This window comes from Ochlerotatus camptorhynchus, unplaced genomic scaffold, assembly GCF_037179485.1.
Source record: "Ochlerotatus camptorhynchus isolate MF236.1 unplaced genomic scaffold, CSIRO-AGI_Acam_v1.1 ptg000335l, whole genome shotgun sequence".
In the NCBI taxonomy this organism is placed as follows: Eukaryota; Metazoa; Arthropoda; class Insecta; order Diptera; family Culicidae; genus Ochlerotatus; species Ochlerotatus camptorhynchus.
In genome coordinates this window covers 402,521-418,088 of record NW_027040823.1, presented here as the reverse complement: position 1 = coordinate 418,088, position 15,568 = coordinate 402,521, and the positions used below count along the sequence as shown (strand labels likewise).

Sequence of the window (15,568 nt, the reverse complement as noted above, 5' to 3'; positions counted from 1 at the left end):
TAAGAGGGATGTTAGGTGTATTTAGAAAAAAATCTTCAACGAGATGATGGCTGAAATAATGGCTTCACCGTTACTTTTCAAATTTGCGATCCGAAGCGGGGGGTGTTCAATATTTCAAATTTTTAAAATTGTGTCTTTACAGAATTTCAGAACAGTAAAGGGCACATCATTTTGAAAAACTTCGTAGTAGTTTAGGGAAACTTCGTAGAAGTTCATGAAACTGTGTAGAAGATCATGAAACTTCTAGAACTGCAGCGAATGTAATACACGGTCAGCTAGCTATGTAGAAACTTGGTGAACTTTTTGAAACTACAGTGAACTTCAACAGTGTAAATAAATTTGTAGAAGTTCAATTAACAGGTAAATTCAGTGAAATTTGTTGATGTTTTAGGATTCTTCTATAAATTTCAGAGAAGTTCTGGAAACTTCATATAAATTTCAGAGAAGTTCTGGAAATTTCAAATAAATTATGGAGCACATATTAAAACACATTATGAGATTCTAATGAATAAAACCGGCATATATTTTTTGAAACATTATTTTAAAATATTTATGTATTTTCATTTGAAATGCAAATTAACTTGAAAATGATTATTATCCAAATCTAAATAAAAAATAGGGTGCATAGACTGAATTACCATGCAATACATTTAAAAAAATAATACTGAAAATAATTCTTCTTAGGAATATTTCAAAAGAGTATTGAGGAAATGTTTAAGGTATTCCAACGAAAATTAAAAAAAAATCTGAATTCAGAGAATAGTTCCAACAAAATTTTGAGGAAATTTCTAAGGAATTCTGAGGAGTATTTGCAAGGATATTCCGGGAATATTTTTTAGAAAATTTAAAAAAGATTTCCAAGAAAATTATGAGTAGCATTCCAAAGAATTAAAGACTGGAACGCCCAAAAATTGGTCGACCAAAAAAATCGTTTTTTTTTTCAGTCAAAATTTATATCACAAAAATCTTCTTATTTTTCTTTTGGTAGTTCAATTCATATAGGAAAAATGTTCGTTTATTCTTTTGGTTTGCCAAATCCGAACGCCAGTTAGATTTTTTCCTCTGTTCGGAACCTAACACCACTGCGAACACTAAGTTGATAGCAAACAAACAACTTATATGCTATAAGCAATAAGCTTGAAATGCCATGTAGTAGCATAGATGTCATTTCACCCAAATGCGGCTCTAGCGTACGTATATTTTACCTCCTCTGAGGATGTATGCATTGCAACTCATGCGAGCAAATTACCACGTTTAAGGTGTATTCAGATCTGAGCGATATTTCTCGCGCAGAGAGAGATTTTGCGAAGGTACGAGGGGGAGAAAAGTACTAGTTGTCTCTCTCATTCCAACGCAAATTTTGCTCCGCTCCGCTAATGTACGCTCAGATCTGAATACACCTTTACGGTGAGAACACGGCAACCCAAGTGTGAGAGAGTGCTTATTGAGAACTTCTGTGGTGAAATCTTAAATCACTCTCTCTAGAGAAATGAATGTAATGTGCTCTCGAGTTCACTCACCTAAAAGCTCTCGAGGGTTTACCTCTCGAGAGACTTCACTGCAGAGCCCACTCTCCAGAGCATAGGTTTGAGCGCTGTTCAGGCATGGAAAATCATTTGCATTCATTCATACATTCATTTACATTCATTTGCCTCTAACTTTTTTCATCAACAGCATTCCGCAAAATGATGTATAGAGCCTTTGTAGGTTTTGTTATTAGCTACAAGTTTTGCTCATAATTTAAATCTGTATCTCTTATGCATCACGAACTAGAGCGGGCAGAACTTGTTACTGTTTTCAGTGAATGTAAAATACATTCACTGAAAAACAGTAGTGGCCTCTGTTCGCTCTGCTTCGTCATGCATAAAAGATACGGATTTGATTTGTTACCAAAAGTTGTAGCTAATAACAAAACCTACAAAAGCTCTATACATCATTTTGCGGAATGCTGTTGATGAAAAAAGTTAGAGGCAAATGAATGTAAATGAATGCACGAAATGAATGCAAATGATTTTCCATGCCTGGCGCTGTTGAAGCATTATTTAGCTACAAACATATTAAACATAAAATGTACCTACTACATATGAGACACAAACCAATCCCACCTAGGTGGTCATTCTCTAAACAGACCTGATAGGACTACGAACTGTAATTAATAATAATTAAAATTTCATAAGAACTAAAGTTGAAAAGACGCATCTGTGTCACTTGATAAGTCATACGTGTAAAGCACATAAATACAAGAAATAAAGATCATTTTAAGTTAAGTACGTTACTACAAATGAGTGTTTCGCGTCGTGCTTAGGGTTACCATATGGCATCCTAAAGGAGGACAACTTTTTCAATAATTTTTCTACATCCTCCTTTTACCCGAAAATGTCCTCTTTTTTAATCTTTGCAATCTTTTCCAGTAACATATTCATTTTGCAGAGCTTATTTGTTTAATTTTGTCGCAACCTCATCTTATCTAGCAAATGCCATACGATGGTGGGACTAGGAGTATACTACAGCTGTCAACCCCCCCCCCCCCCCCTACATTTAGGCTGTGTTCCATTTGGTGAATTTTCACTTAAATTTGACAGATGGAATATTTTAAAATAAACCTGCTATTAGAGCAGACTTAGTTCTGACAGCCAAGGAATCAATTTTGACAGACGCTCTCTCGAAAATCGGCCGATCAACACAACAACAGAGGGATTTTCGAACATCTTAATTTATTTTGGAAGTGTCAAATCTAAGTGAAAATTTTCCAAATGGAACACAACCTTAGGCTGCGGACCATTTGGTGAATTTTCACTTAAATTTGACAGATGGAATATTTTAAAATAAACCTGCTATTCTACCAGACTTATTCCAGACACACCAGGAATCAATTTTGACGAACAATTTCTCGAAAATCGGACGATCAACAACAGAGGGATTTCCAAACATTATAATTTATTTTTGAAGTGTCAGTGAAAATTCATGAAATGAAACACAATTTTTCTGAATTTTTACTAAAATTTGACATTTCGAAAATAAATTATAATGTTCGAAAATTTCTCTGTTATTAGATCGTGCTGTTTTTGAGGTGTTTGTCAAAATTAATTCCTGGTCTGAAAAAATCTGGTACAATAGCAGGTTTATTTGAAAATTTTCTATCTGTCAAATTTAATTTAAAAATCACCCAATGGAACACAGCCACACAGATTGAATCCAAGATGTGTTCGATTTTGACGTTTTGGTTCTATGGGATTTTAGGTATTTCAAGCATAACTATTTAAATCGATGCATCTGATTTTGTAAACAATCACTTCAATCGACGTTTTGTGGCAACTGCAAGCTCACTCACAGAAACTAACAACATCAGGTAGTAGGCGAAAGTTTCCCCTACCTAATGATGGTGTTTGTTTGCGTGGGTGAGTTAGCAGTTAGGGAAGAAAAGCTCGAAGTAAAGCTGGTGGTCCCCGGTTCATGAGTTGATGGGTCGATAGGTATGGTTCAGGTGTGGGAGCTGCCTCCCTGGCGTCGGTAGCATTGGTGCCTAGCGCGGAAAACAAGATCGACGGAAAACAAATCAAGTAAAAAAAAAGAAACACCGTTGGAGTAAATACCCGAGCAGAGAATGAAAACAAAATGAAAACTAAATTTGATATTTTGATACAAGCGTTCGTGATAACATATTTTGCATACCGTGTGGTCGAGTTAACAGTAATCATAACACAAATGAGATCTACATGGTATGTGAAGGATATTAAAAAGATTACAAATCATGTTTTCTTGAAAACAAATCTATGTAAGCGTTTTGATATCGGTAATTTCGTTAACAATAAACAAAATAAGTAATCAATATGTTATTATAACTATAGTGGGAAAACAAAAAATTAAAATTAAACTTAATTATTTATTATTTTGGTATCATGAAATCAAATTTAGTATCTGAATGTTTTAAAATCTATTGGTTGATTTTTGTTCCTTGATTTGTTTTCCGTGCTGAGCACCAATGCTACCGACGTCAGGGTGGCAGCTCCCACACTTGAACTCTACCTATCGACCCATCAAGTCATAGACCGGGAACCAGAGTTACATTTTCCTCGTGTGTGCAAAAATGTGCTGCCGAGACTCTCAACAAACCGTCTCCCGTCGCAACGAAAACAACATGTGACGAGCGAGAAAGAGACACGCGAGAATAAGATACGAGCGAGAAACAAATGCGACACCCAAAAATCCTGACGTGCGCGAGGCTCGCGCTGATCTCATGTGCCTCGTCTCATGTGTTACGATTAGTGCTAGAACTGCAGAGCTCGAAGTTCGAAGCGAAATACAGGCTGTTGAAGCTTGGTTGCTTTAACCGACATTTCATTAGCGTTTGCACAAACCATTCCTATTTTGAGGAAATGTAGCATATGTTTGCAGTGCTTAAATTCTTGAAATCCTCTAACAGCCAAAGCCATTTATTTGCCGGTCAATTAGAATATTCGTTGTTTATTTTTTCCGGTTCAATACTTAACTGCACTTACATAACTAACATCTTTTGACACGTTATTTTCAAAATATAGTATGGACAAAAATTCTACAAAAAGTGTATCGGTATTGTTTAGAACGGGGATTTGACCGTTGCAAGACGTTCACACATTTTCAACGTAATTTAACCATTCATCGGCAACACAACTGGTATACATTGTTAGATGGGATGTTACGTATTTTGAATAGATTATATCGGAATACTACGAATGCAGCAATGTTATGATAATTCAATGGGTGGAAGAATTTTTTGCAGAACATTTTTTCTTGGCGTATTACTTTTACGCTTTCACTTGTACTTTGTTACCATTACTTTAAAAATGTTCAGATTTTTTTTAATGTGCCTCATGTGATCGAGCATTCAGGTAAATTCTATAACAGAAGCGGTGACCCACTGGGTGATGGCACGGTCTATGCTAAATAACTGCAGCAAAATAGTGACATGAGCGGGCATCGTTGGGTTTAACTCAGATGAGCGTGTTGACCAGTGCAGTGATATATTTACCATTCCAATTATTAATATCACCAAGTCTACCGACCTTCTGTTCCGTTCCTTCAAATCGCTTTCTGGTTGGCATGGTACGATCTAGGTGGCTTCTGCTGACCATTGCTCTGCGGGTTTTGATGGCATCGTTTTCGCGTCGATGTCCGTAATCGCTAAGAAGAAATAACCTTTTCGGTTAGATAATGGGCGACCTTGCCTTTGTATACCAACAGTGTCAGAAGAAAGCGCCTGAGTATCGGCACCAATTCCACAAAGTGACCACCAAGCGCCACCATCTCGCTACAACAAACCAGAAAGTGGTACAGCCATTGCTACAACCTGCAACAGATCAACCAATCAAATCACCATGAGTGTATGGTTTAAATTCGGAAAATTCCGAGAGTTGATCTATCCATTTGAAAAATTATGATATTCAAAAACTTAAGCACTTATCATCCTTTTTTTAGAACATCAGCAATTGCTTATCTTTTCAAACTTCCTGGCTATCTAGGGAGCATATCTGAAAGAATATCCTGTTACTTATGCAACGTTGAACATCTACAAAATTTCCTTAAGTTTTAGAAAATTTACTCAAATTTCAAAGTACCTTGAAATTAAACGACGGTCCAAAATCTTCATCTTCAGGAAGTTCATTGAGATTTTTAAGATCTCTGACAAACTGCTATGAAGTTCCCTAAACTGAAACGAAGATCCCTGAAGTCTTCAATATTTACGAAATTCCCTGAACTTTTTCAAAAAGCCCTGTACTTCTATGAAGTTATACGCAGTTCCTCGAATTATTACGCAGTCCTCAAAACTTCATCAAAGCTGGCTACAAGTCTACGTTTCCGTTGATTTTCCGCAAAGAAATTTCCTGAATTTGTGCTGAATTCTCTGAACTATTTCAAGTCCATGAGGTTTCATCAAAGCTCCGAATTTATAAGGTCCCTGAATAATAAAGAGGTTCCCTGCCATTAAACAATAAACTTCTACGAAGATACCTAAACTTGTATAAAGTTTCCACTTCTACGAAGTTTTCTGAACTTTTCCATGATCTCAGAACTTAAAATGATTTCACTAAATTTAGCTCATGATTCATCTGACATATGTAGGTCTTAATGCATAAAACAAAATATGATAAATACCAAAGAAACATTCAAAATCAGGACAATGTTCTAGTGAAAACAGTTAAAGGCACATTAGAGTCAAACGAGGCATAAGTGTTACTAATCACATTAGCGACAGTATGAATAGCCTCATTCAGCCCATACTGTCAATTACGAGCTGCGAGGTGTATGAAGTGTCGTTGTCTTATAACTTTTTCAGGTACGTAGAAGAAGAGTTACCGAAGCAGTTCGATGAAACTCTACGAAGTTCACTGAAGTTCGGTGAGCTTCTACAAAGTTAGCTGAACTTTAAAGAAAAATCTGCACTTTAAGAAAGTTTCCTGAACTTTTAAAAAGTTCCCTGAAGTACCACAAAGTTTCTTGAAGAACTACAAAATTCCTTGCAACTCGGATATCAGTTCGTACCCTGGTGTAGTGGCTGTAGGTGCATTGTCAGACAGCACCAGCAAATCAACAGAGGAAGTGGTAGAGGTGTTGCATGAAGAGGTGGAGATAATGGACGTGCCCTCAGGAGGCCGATAAAGCATGCAAAAACGAACATCAGCATCCTCGGCAGAAAGGGTTTGCGGATCTGTCGAGATTCGATGCGTTGTAAGCACAAAAAATATAGGAAATCAATTTAGATCTCCATTGTAATATTTGTTTAGTCCTTGGGCTCCGCAAAACTTTCAAAGATATTGAGCCTACTAAATAAACATTTTGGAAACATGGTTTTCGAATCAGATACTGACCGTTGAGTGTGACAAAAATGTTGGATTCATCCCAAAATTTACAATCCAGTTTTCTTATTTCTCATCATATTTTCAGGTTGACTACTACTTGGAACGAGCACACCATGCTTTTTGTCTAAGTATATTTGAACAGTTCTCAAATTTAAGTACATGTTTGAATTAACTAGTGATGTCGGCTACAGCTTGAAAGGCTGAAAATACTGATGGATGAAATCACTCAAATCAATTTTAACAACGAAGTTTTTTTTTTAAAGGGCCCTTTGAACTATTGGTTCTCTGCCAGCTGCAAAATACCTATCAATTTGATCCACCAAGATTAATCGAATCCAAATCAGGCTGATCAATATCCCAAAATTTGAGCTAATTTGGTGGCAAACTGATTCTGCACTGGCTCTTTGAAGTTTATATGGGAATTACTAGAAGAAAAGTGTATTTTTTGTCCTCATCGTTCTAGCCCTGCACCATAATGATTTACGGAAAAGTTGTCCATCAGAGCCGTGAACCAGTGAAAATTTCCCAGCTACAACTTTGTTCAAAACCACTTTTTAATTGAATGTCAAGAAAATTTGTTTTTAACTAATTTCCAAGTTGATAACTTGCTGGTAGGATTAATCGGCTGTTTTCAGGGCAACACTGCATCTTGCCCTTATGACAGAATAGCCTCGATTTTTTGTCCTATTATTCCAATGTTGTCTGCTGAGTAGTCAATGAACCATGTCAGAAGAACATCATCTTCCTAATCAATTAATAACTAATTATCCTAACGTTCAATTTTTCAATTCCCACATAAACTTCAAAGGGCCAAGTGCAGTATGAGTTCGCATCCTAATGAGAACAAATTTTGTGAGAATGATCAGGAGCTGATTTGAAATCGTTTGAACTTGGTGGAGCTAAATCAATATTTTGAACCATGAAAATTCCATGCGCATAGATCGGTAACAAATAACTCCGCCGGTAATTGGTTCGTAATCGTTTAACTCATCTTCCGCTTGAAATACTTCTATAAAACCATTATCTCTCAACCCTTAAAAACTGGATACCAACTGATTGAAATCAATCAGTTGTACCAGCAACACGAGAATGTGACAGGACTACAACAGTTCTCTGCTGTTTTTTTTTATCACCAACCAGCCACTTTTAGCATGCACGCAGGACGTAGGTACGCTGCCGATCTCCCTGGAGCTCGCCGAGCTTAGCTCATGAGACACAGCACATGTGGCACGAATGAGGCACGTAGGAACAAAAAAGAAACGCGAAATAATACGTCTCGAAATGTACCAGGCACCTACGATCTTATAGAAAGCGTGTCTCTATCACGCGGGATGGATGCACGTGTACATTAACTCTGCCGGGAACCAAAGGTTTTACTTCCCTTCCGAAGGAAGGCGTGATCAGAGATGTTGTGTCTCAGAACATCCCGGCGGTGCCGACTAGGATTGAACCCAGGCCAGCTGGATGAGAGATAATCACGCTTACCACTACACCACCGGCGCCGTTGATATCAAGATTCAAAAACAAAAAATATTATCAATATGTTTTCATTTATTTAAAAAAAAAAAAAAAAAAAAAACAAACCTAAATTTTAATCAGTTCTATCGATATCTATCTTATATCAGTTAGTAAATTAAATTCACTGGTAGATTTATATCAATAAATGTTGTAAAATATAACTGTAAAAATCATAATTGTCTTTGTGATGTTTATAAAGAAAACTCACGCATTTGGCTAAATAAAGTTCCCTGAGTTTTTCAGGTTTTTCCATAACTTTGGCGTATAATTTCCAGGTTTATAATAAGAATGTTATTTATGAAATTGGTTAAAAATATGTTTTTAACGCAAACGTTCTTAAGACATGATAATCAGTTTTAAAGAAACAGCTTTACTATCAAATCCATTAAATGTTGAAGTTGAACACTTACTTAATTTAAGAAAACTTCATAAATATTTCAGGAACTTCACAGAAATCCCGAGAGTTCGGTGTTTACGAGAATTCCATTTATTTTAAAAGCAGAACCGAGATCTCCATTAGAGTTGAGAGTTTTAGGGAAGCGCTGAGAACATCAAGACAGATCAGAGAGTTAAAGGGCAGTTCAAAAAATTTCAAGGAAATTGCAGAAACCGGAATTTTCGGAAACTTCGGATATATCAGAGAAAATTTCTTGAACCTAATAAAAATTATAGGAACATCCGGAAAATGTGAGAGTATTTCAAGGGTGTTATTTAATCAAAATTTCAAGATCTAAAAAAATTCGAAAATTTAGTTAAGTTGATTAGAGAACATCAACGAGGTTCCATTAATAAAAAAAAAGGCGAGAACTTTTACCAAGCACCGATATTCTCAAGAAATTCCAGAGAACTTCTAAGAAATTTATTTATTTTTCAATTGATTCATTATATTCAGTGAAGTTCCGAGTACTTCGAGGACGATCATCACTTAAGGGGGTAGTCCACTCTGGCGGCATGAAAAATAGGTCATTTTCACGAATTTTTTTGAGGGTAAATAACGATCAATTAAAAAAAAAGGAATACAGCGCCCGCCAATTTTGAAAACATCGTTTAGAGATAATCGCGGCAGCAGTTGGGACTACTAGGACACGCCGTTTCGCCGGTAACGGGCGGGTACTCCGAGCGCTCACCTGAGCGCGCTTGGAGCGTCTGGACACGAGTCCACTAATCGGCCTATAACTTTGGAACAATGTCACTTGCGGACTTGCGGTCAAGTCTATGTCAAAGTAGACATTCCAAAGTATTTTTTAAGCCAAAAAAAAAGATTTTTTTAAATTTCCAGAGTGGACTACCCCCTAAGGAAATTTGCAGCAACTTACAAGGAGTTCCTTAGAATAATTGTATGATTGATCCGAAAACTTTAGAAGCTTCAGGGAATTATAAATATGTATCAGAAAATTTACCGGATTATTTGATCATTTTAGAGAAATTAAGGTAAGCATAGAAAACTTCTGGGATGTCCAGGCTTTGCAGGGAAAATTAGTGATTTCAGTTAAAGTACCGTAAGCGTTTATAAACTTTATAAAATTTAAGGAAAATTGTTTAACTTTAAGGCAATTAAATCAATTCCAGTAAAATGGTGGGTTCTTTTAAAAAAATACTCAGATATTCAGGCAGTCTACAGAATTTTAAGGAAATTGAGAAAGGGGCCTCCCTTAGCTCAGTCGGTAAAAGCGCAGCTACAAAGCAAGACCATGCTGGAGGTGGCTGGGTTCGATTCCCGGTCCGGTCTAAGAATTTTCCGGGTTGGAAAATGTTTCAACTTCCCTGGGCATGGAGTAGGATTGTACTTTCCACACAATTATACTAATGCAGAAATGGTAAAGGCATCGAAAGCTCTCAATTAATAACTGTGGAAGTGCATCTAGAACACTAAGTTGAGATCACGCAATAAGCTAATATGCTATATGCAATAAGCTTGAAATGCGAAGAAGAAGAAGAAGAGAAATATTTTAGGCAGTTTTAGAAACATCAGGAAACTCTAGACTATTGAAGAAGTTATGAATTAGTTTCGATAATTTGAACTTTAGACAAATCTTGAGAACTACAGTGAAAATCATAGAACTATTTTGATTATTTGCTGCGGAAGCTTAGAGAAGTTTCTTAATTTCAGAATATCTTCAAAAACTTCATAGAAGTACAGAGATCTTCAGAAACTTTTCGAGAATTTCATAAAAGTCTATAAAACTTAAGGGGAGATCCGAGAATTTCAAAAACTTTTATGGACATTTCGGGAGCATCTCAAAAAAGTTTAGTAAAGCTCAAAAACAAAGGAAACTTCAGCCCGTTCCATTAGTTTCACTAAATTAGCGGGAAATTTCAAAAAGTTCCCAGATTTTCAGATAACTTTAGAGATGTTAAGAAAGTTATTGAGGTTTTCACATAAGTCCAGAAGTTCACGCAAGCATGAACATTTTTAGAACAGTTCAATTAAATTCATGGTTGTACCACCGACAAACCGACATGAATGACCGCACAAAGTACCATCAAATTTCCGATCAAAGCACAGAACTGACATCTGCCGCCGTGTTTGCGAAAAAATCCGTACCCTAGCCACGAACACGCATACAAAATGAGTTGGGTTTGCATCTAATCTATTCCGTGCAAATTAGTTTTATAAAGATTATTAATTTCTATGGTTCTATGGGCAGATGGGATCGCTGCACATTCGAATACGCCGTTAAGGATTCTCGATCAAGAGTTAAGTTAAATTTTCATGCCGGTTTGTCGGTGGTTGTACAACAAGCTGCATGAGAACTGCAAACACTTAAGAGAAGTTTTGAGAGCTTCGAGAAAGATATTGATCTCGCTAATAAAGCTCTATACAAAAAAAAAACACTCCAAGAAAGAACATATATCCTCAGAGCACAGATATTCCAGAGCAGGGAAATTACATAAATTTTATAAAGTTTCGAGCAATTCAGGTACTTTTTAAAATTTTAGAGAAGATTTCTGATTGTTAAGAAAATTGTGGAAACTTTAGGAAGTCCGAAAAAGTTTAGAGAAGTTAAAAGTTATGAGAAGTATTGCGAGCACCAGACTAGTTTCTCAAACTACAAAAGAACTTCAAGGCAGTTTCATTAACGTTAGGAATATTTTGGGAACTTTCAAGTAGTTCTGAAGAGCTCAGAATAGTTCATTCCATATTCAACGGAGATTTTTCATGAAAATTCGCTTGGAGTTTCCTATCTTAGGCTTAGGCTTCACATGAAGTCTAAAATTCCTCAGAACTACCATGAAAGCAGATTGCAGTTGATGTTTTTCTCATAGATTTTTTTCCCAGAACTCCCGTAAAATAAGATCCTAAGAAATTATAATAAAATTCCATTAGCCTTAAAACTGTGAAAGGAATTTGAAACCAGATTCTTGAAAATTTCTTGAAGTATTATAACTTTTCAGTTAAGAATTTATAAAATTTGTGAGAAATATGCATATTCTAGAACCAAAAAAAAAAAAATCATGAGGCTTCTGAATTAAAAAAAAAATGTATTTGTTACTGAAGATTAATCCATTCTAGTTCTATAAAGTTCAATGTGTGAATGAAAATAACTAGGAATATTAAATGTTTAATTTTAAAATGTATTCTTAGTAAGAAAATTATTAAAAATATAAACAATAAACAATAAAATTCCATGAGAATTCCCGGTTTTTCGACAAATTTTCTACGCTTAAGTCACTTTTTAGTCACTTTTTTACAACCATAAGTCACTTTTAGGACACTTATTTCTTCAACATGGTCACTAAAATCACTATTTTCGATAGCATTGATCGCTACCAGCCCTGCGAATGGAAAATTGTCAAATCATTCACAATTTCACTTGCTCTATATCCAGAGGATCAACCAGTTCTCTCACTCCAGTGTTCTCTGGAGTGAGCTTCTGTGAGTTCACTGCAGAGTGTTCTTGAGCTCTTTTGTCGCTCACTAATTCCCACCAGTGTAGAGTGATCTAATCTCACCGCGTAGTTCATTCCAAAAACTACACACACAGTAAGGGTGTATTGAATAATATACTGCATGTAGTGCTCTTTCTAGAACGAACAGAGCGAGAAGATTAGAATGTTCGCTCTTGTCTCTCACACACAGCAAAAAAACAATGTTGATATCGCATCAAAGTGGATGCACTTCAATCGTGTCAAAAATATGGGGTAATATTACTTTCGAAAAAGGATAAAATTATCATTAATACACTGCATGAACTGACATTACGCTGCTTTTTCTGCATTTGTTTATTTTTGTGGCCATAAAAATTACATGAGATTTTCGACATAGTTGAAGTGCATTCTCTTGGATGTAATATTAAAATTTATTTTTTGCTGTGCAGAGGAGAATGACAAGTATGTGTAGTAGTAATATAAATGGTATTTTTAAGCAATGAAATCAGTTTTTTATCTGTCGCGGATTAGTATTTAAGTCGCGGATTTCTTTTTTTGAAGATCTAGTAACTGCGGTTTGGCACGGTGACGCATGCATTCTATGAATTTTACTAATAGATTTAGAAAGTGATGATTTAGGAATATAAGAAGAAGTAGAAGCAAGTCGACTGATGGTTAGTTTCCTCTTAACACAAGAAACAATATTTGAGTTATTTTAAATCATTTCTTGAGAAAAAAATAACAAGAAAAGTGTACTAAAAAAAATCAAACATTTGACCAAAAGGTTTGCATTTTTCGTGATTTTTTTTTTTATTTTTTTATTTCACGAGGATATTTTGAATTTTTAACACTATTTTTACTAAAAATTACAAAAAAAAATGATTGCCTTGTATTTTTTCCTCAAAAGGCTTTCTTTTTTCTTTGTCATTTCGATTAGAAGTGACGTTTACGTTGTACAATATATTGAAAAATGTCAAAGACGCCATTTTGGAAAAATATGTGGGATCCAAAATGGCCGAATTTTAGCAAAAATGTAAATGATTGCCGATAACAAACAATTATGCAAAGTTTCATGCAAATTGGAGAAGGTCGAGCCAAAAATTCATAAAAAATTCTGGAGCAGCCCAAATATGAAATTAAATTCCCATCAAACCTTGTATTTTAGATGTTATTGGGACCATAAACAATCGCCAGGTTTAAACTTAATCAACTGTAAGTTTTACAAATGCGCTATTGGAATTATCCAATTAATTAATGGTGATCAACTGACTCTCATTCTATCAACTTCAATCAATTCTCCAGCGCTCAATTTTAATTAAATTGATTTGAAAATTTGGAAAAATCTTAGTTGAAGTAGGAATAATGTAAGATGTTTAAAAAAACAAATATCTGATACCCGGAAACTGTGCCAAGGTCTCTCATTTCATAGACACGCATTATAGCCTATGATAAATTCATATTTCATTAGATCACAACCACAATGTGTCACAAACTAACGTCATTACAAAAAATATTCTTTTCCACAATTGTGGAAACGATGCACATCATCATCGCTTCAACAACATGACATCATTTTCAACACCACCGTTGGAGAACACACATGGTACCCGCCCTGAGACAGGCCTCTGCCAAATGTTGACACAACCGCCACACGATCCCAAAGTCTTTTGACTATAATGCAATGTATGTGATCAGAACGTATAGCGCTGTACAATCAAATGACATAATCCCCGTTGCTTCTGTCGGTGCGAAGTTTGTTTATATTTTTTCTGATACTGGAAATGGTGGTAGCAAATATAATCATATTTTATTCCCAGCATGCAAATATAAATATTTACATAGAAGCGTTTTTTTTTTTGCGTCAATGATGTAATAGGAACAAATTCAAAATGTGTTCGTCCAGGCATCTATTTTAGTTTCACCGAACTTACCCTGGCTGGTTCTTGTAGATGATCTGCCCGACCCGGTGGTTCTTCATCGGGATGTGGGCCGTCTCGGGCCGGGTGTCGCAGAGGAAGCATTTCTTCTCCTCGAGATGGGACACGATACAGTAGCGCTCGGGTCGCTCCGAACCGCAGGTCGACGACGCATACAGGCGATTCTCGCGACCGATCAGCAGATTGCCCGTCGCCGGGTAGCAACTGCTCTGCTCGCACGGATGAACACGATGGACAGGCCTATGTGGTACTGTTATCGCGGCAGCAGTTCAACATAAAGGAGACGCGCGTAGTTCGTGGGAAAGAAAGAAAGAGACGGATTTAGGTAAGTTTGAAGGAAATTTAGTTCAAATATAAAGTTTGGCTGCCGCCGTAGACTGGTTCGTATGTGGTTATGCTCAAACGCACGCTTCTTTTGGTTGTTTTACTCCACAAACCAGCCTAAAACGGCAACGGTGATGAGAGATGTGTTGATGCTCAAATCTCGTAGGTCTGCGGTTTGCGCGCTTATAGTACACTAGGCTAAAACTGGAACCAATGCGTAAAGGCGAGGATGATGATTTGAAATGGATGGATGGTTGGTTGGTGTGCGAAGGGAGAAACTCCGAATGTAAACATACACGAAACGTCTAAAATTAACATTAGCATATGGAAGTGGCGGTACGCAAAGGCAGGTTCGATATGAAGGATTGATTCACATGTGCGGCTCTGCCATGCCGGGGCACACATGATGGGAATTTAGATTAGGTGGAAGCATGTTGAATACAGATATAGCGAGAGAAGCATTACGGATTAATGTCAAACAACGAGCATTGTTAGCAGGTTCCAGAGGCAGAGGGACAAATTCATCGATGACAGCAGAAACTTGTTGTTGTTGTTGTAGGGGTTCCACTTGTTCGTGGGTGTGCTGCTGCTTCGAAGCTTATGTTAATGCTGGCTGCTCTACGAGTGAGATATTCTACTGTGGCAAAGTTCCCCCAGAAAGGCTCCCCGATGCAGTTTGGCGTTTGTGTAGGCCTATGGACTGTCGTGAATGCGTGGTTTGCTGCATGAGACTTTGGTTTTTGGTCCCAAACTAGGAAAGGAAGCAAAATTAGCGCAGAGCTGCGGTATGACCAGATCTTTTACACCAACAACGGTCACGAAGCGGGTGTAAGTGTGCTTAGGTTCAGTAGTAGTTGGCCGGCTACGGACGGCTAGTGGCTGCTGGCTGGAGTGTTTAGTTCGGATGGTATTTTGTTCGCTTTTTCTTGCTTTTTGGTGGAGCACCACATATACTAGGCCGTGCATGATGTTTGGCCAGCGAGAAACGATGATGCAATTTGACATCATGTGCTAATTGAAGAAATACGTTCGAGGTTTGAGGTCAGCGGACGGTTTTGGCTTAATTGGTCAATGTGAGGCTAG

At 36.7% G+C, this 15,568-nt stretch overlaps 1 protein-coding gene across 3 annotated transcripts in view; it reads right to left on the bottom strand.

The window, feature by feature from the left end:
- Positions 1–15,568, bottom strand: part of LanB1 (laminin subunit beta-1) — a 123,189-nt gene that overhangs the window by 64,641 nt on the left and 42,980 nt on the right. For all 3 annotated transcript variants that reach the window (XM_065230931.1, XM_065230929.1, XM_065230928.1), the window contains exon 5: positions 14,156–14,411. In XM_065230931.1, coding sequence (XP_065087003.1) covers positions 14,156–14,411 — 256 coding nt within the window. The remainder of the gene's footprint in view (positions 1–14,155; positions 14,412–15,568) is intronic.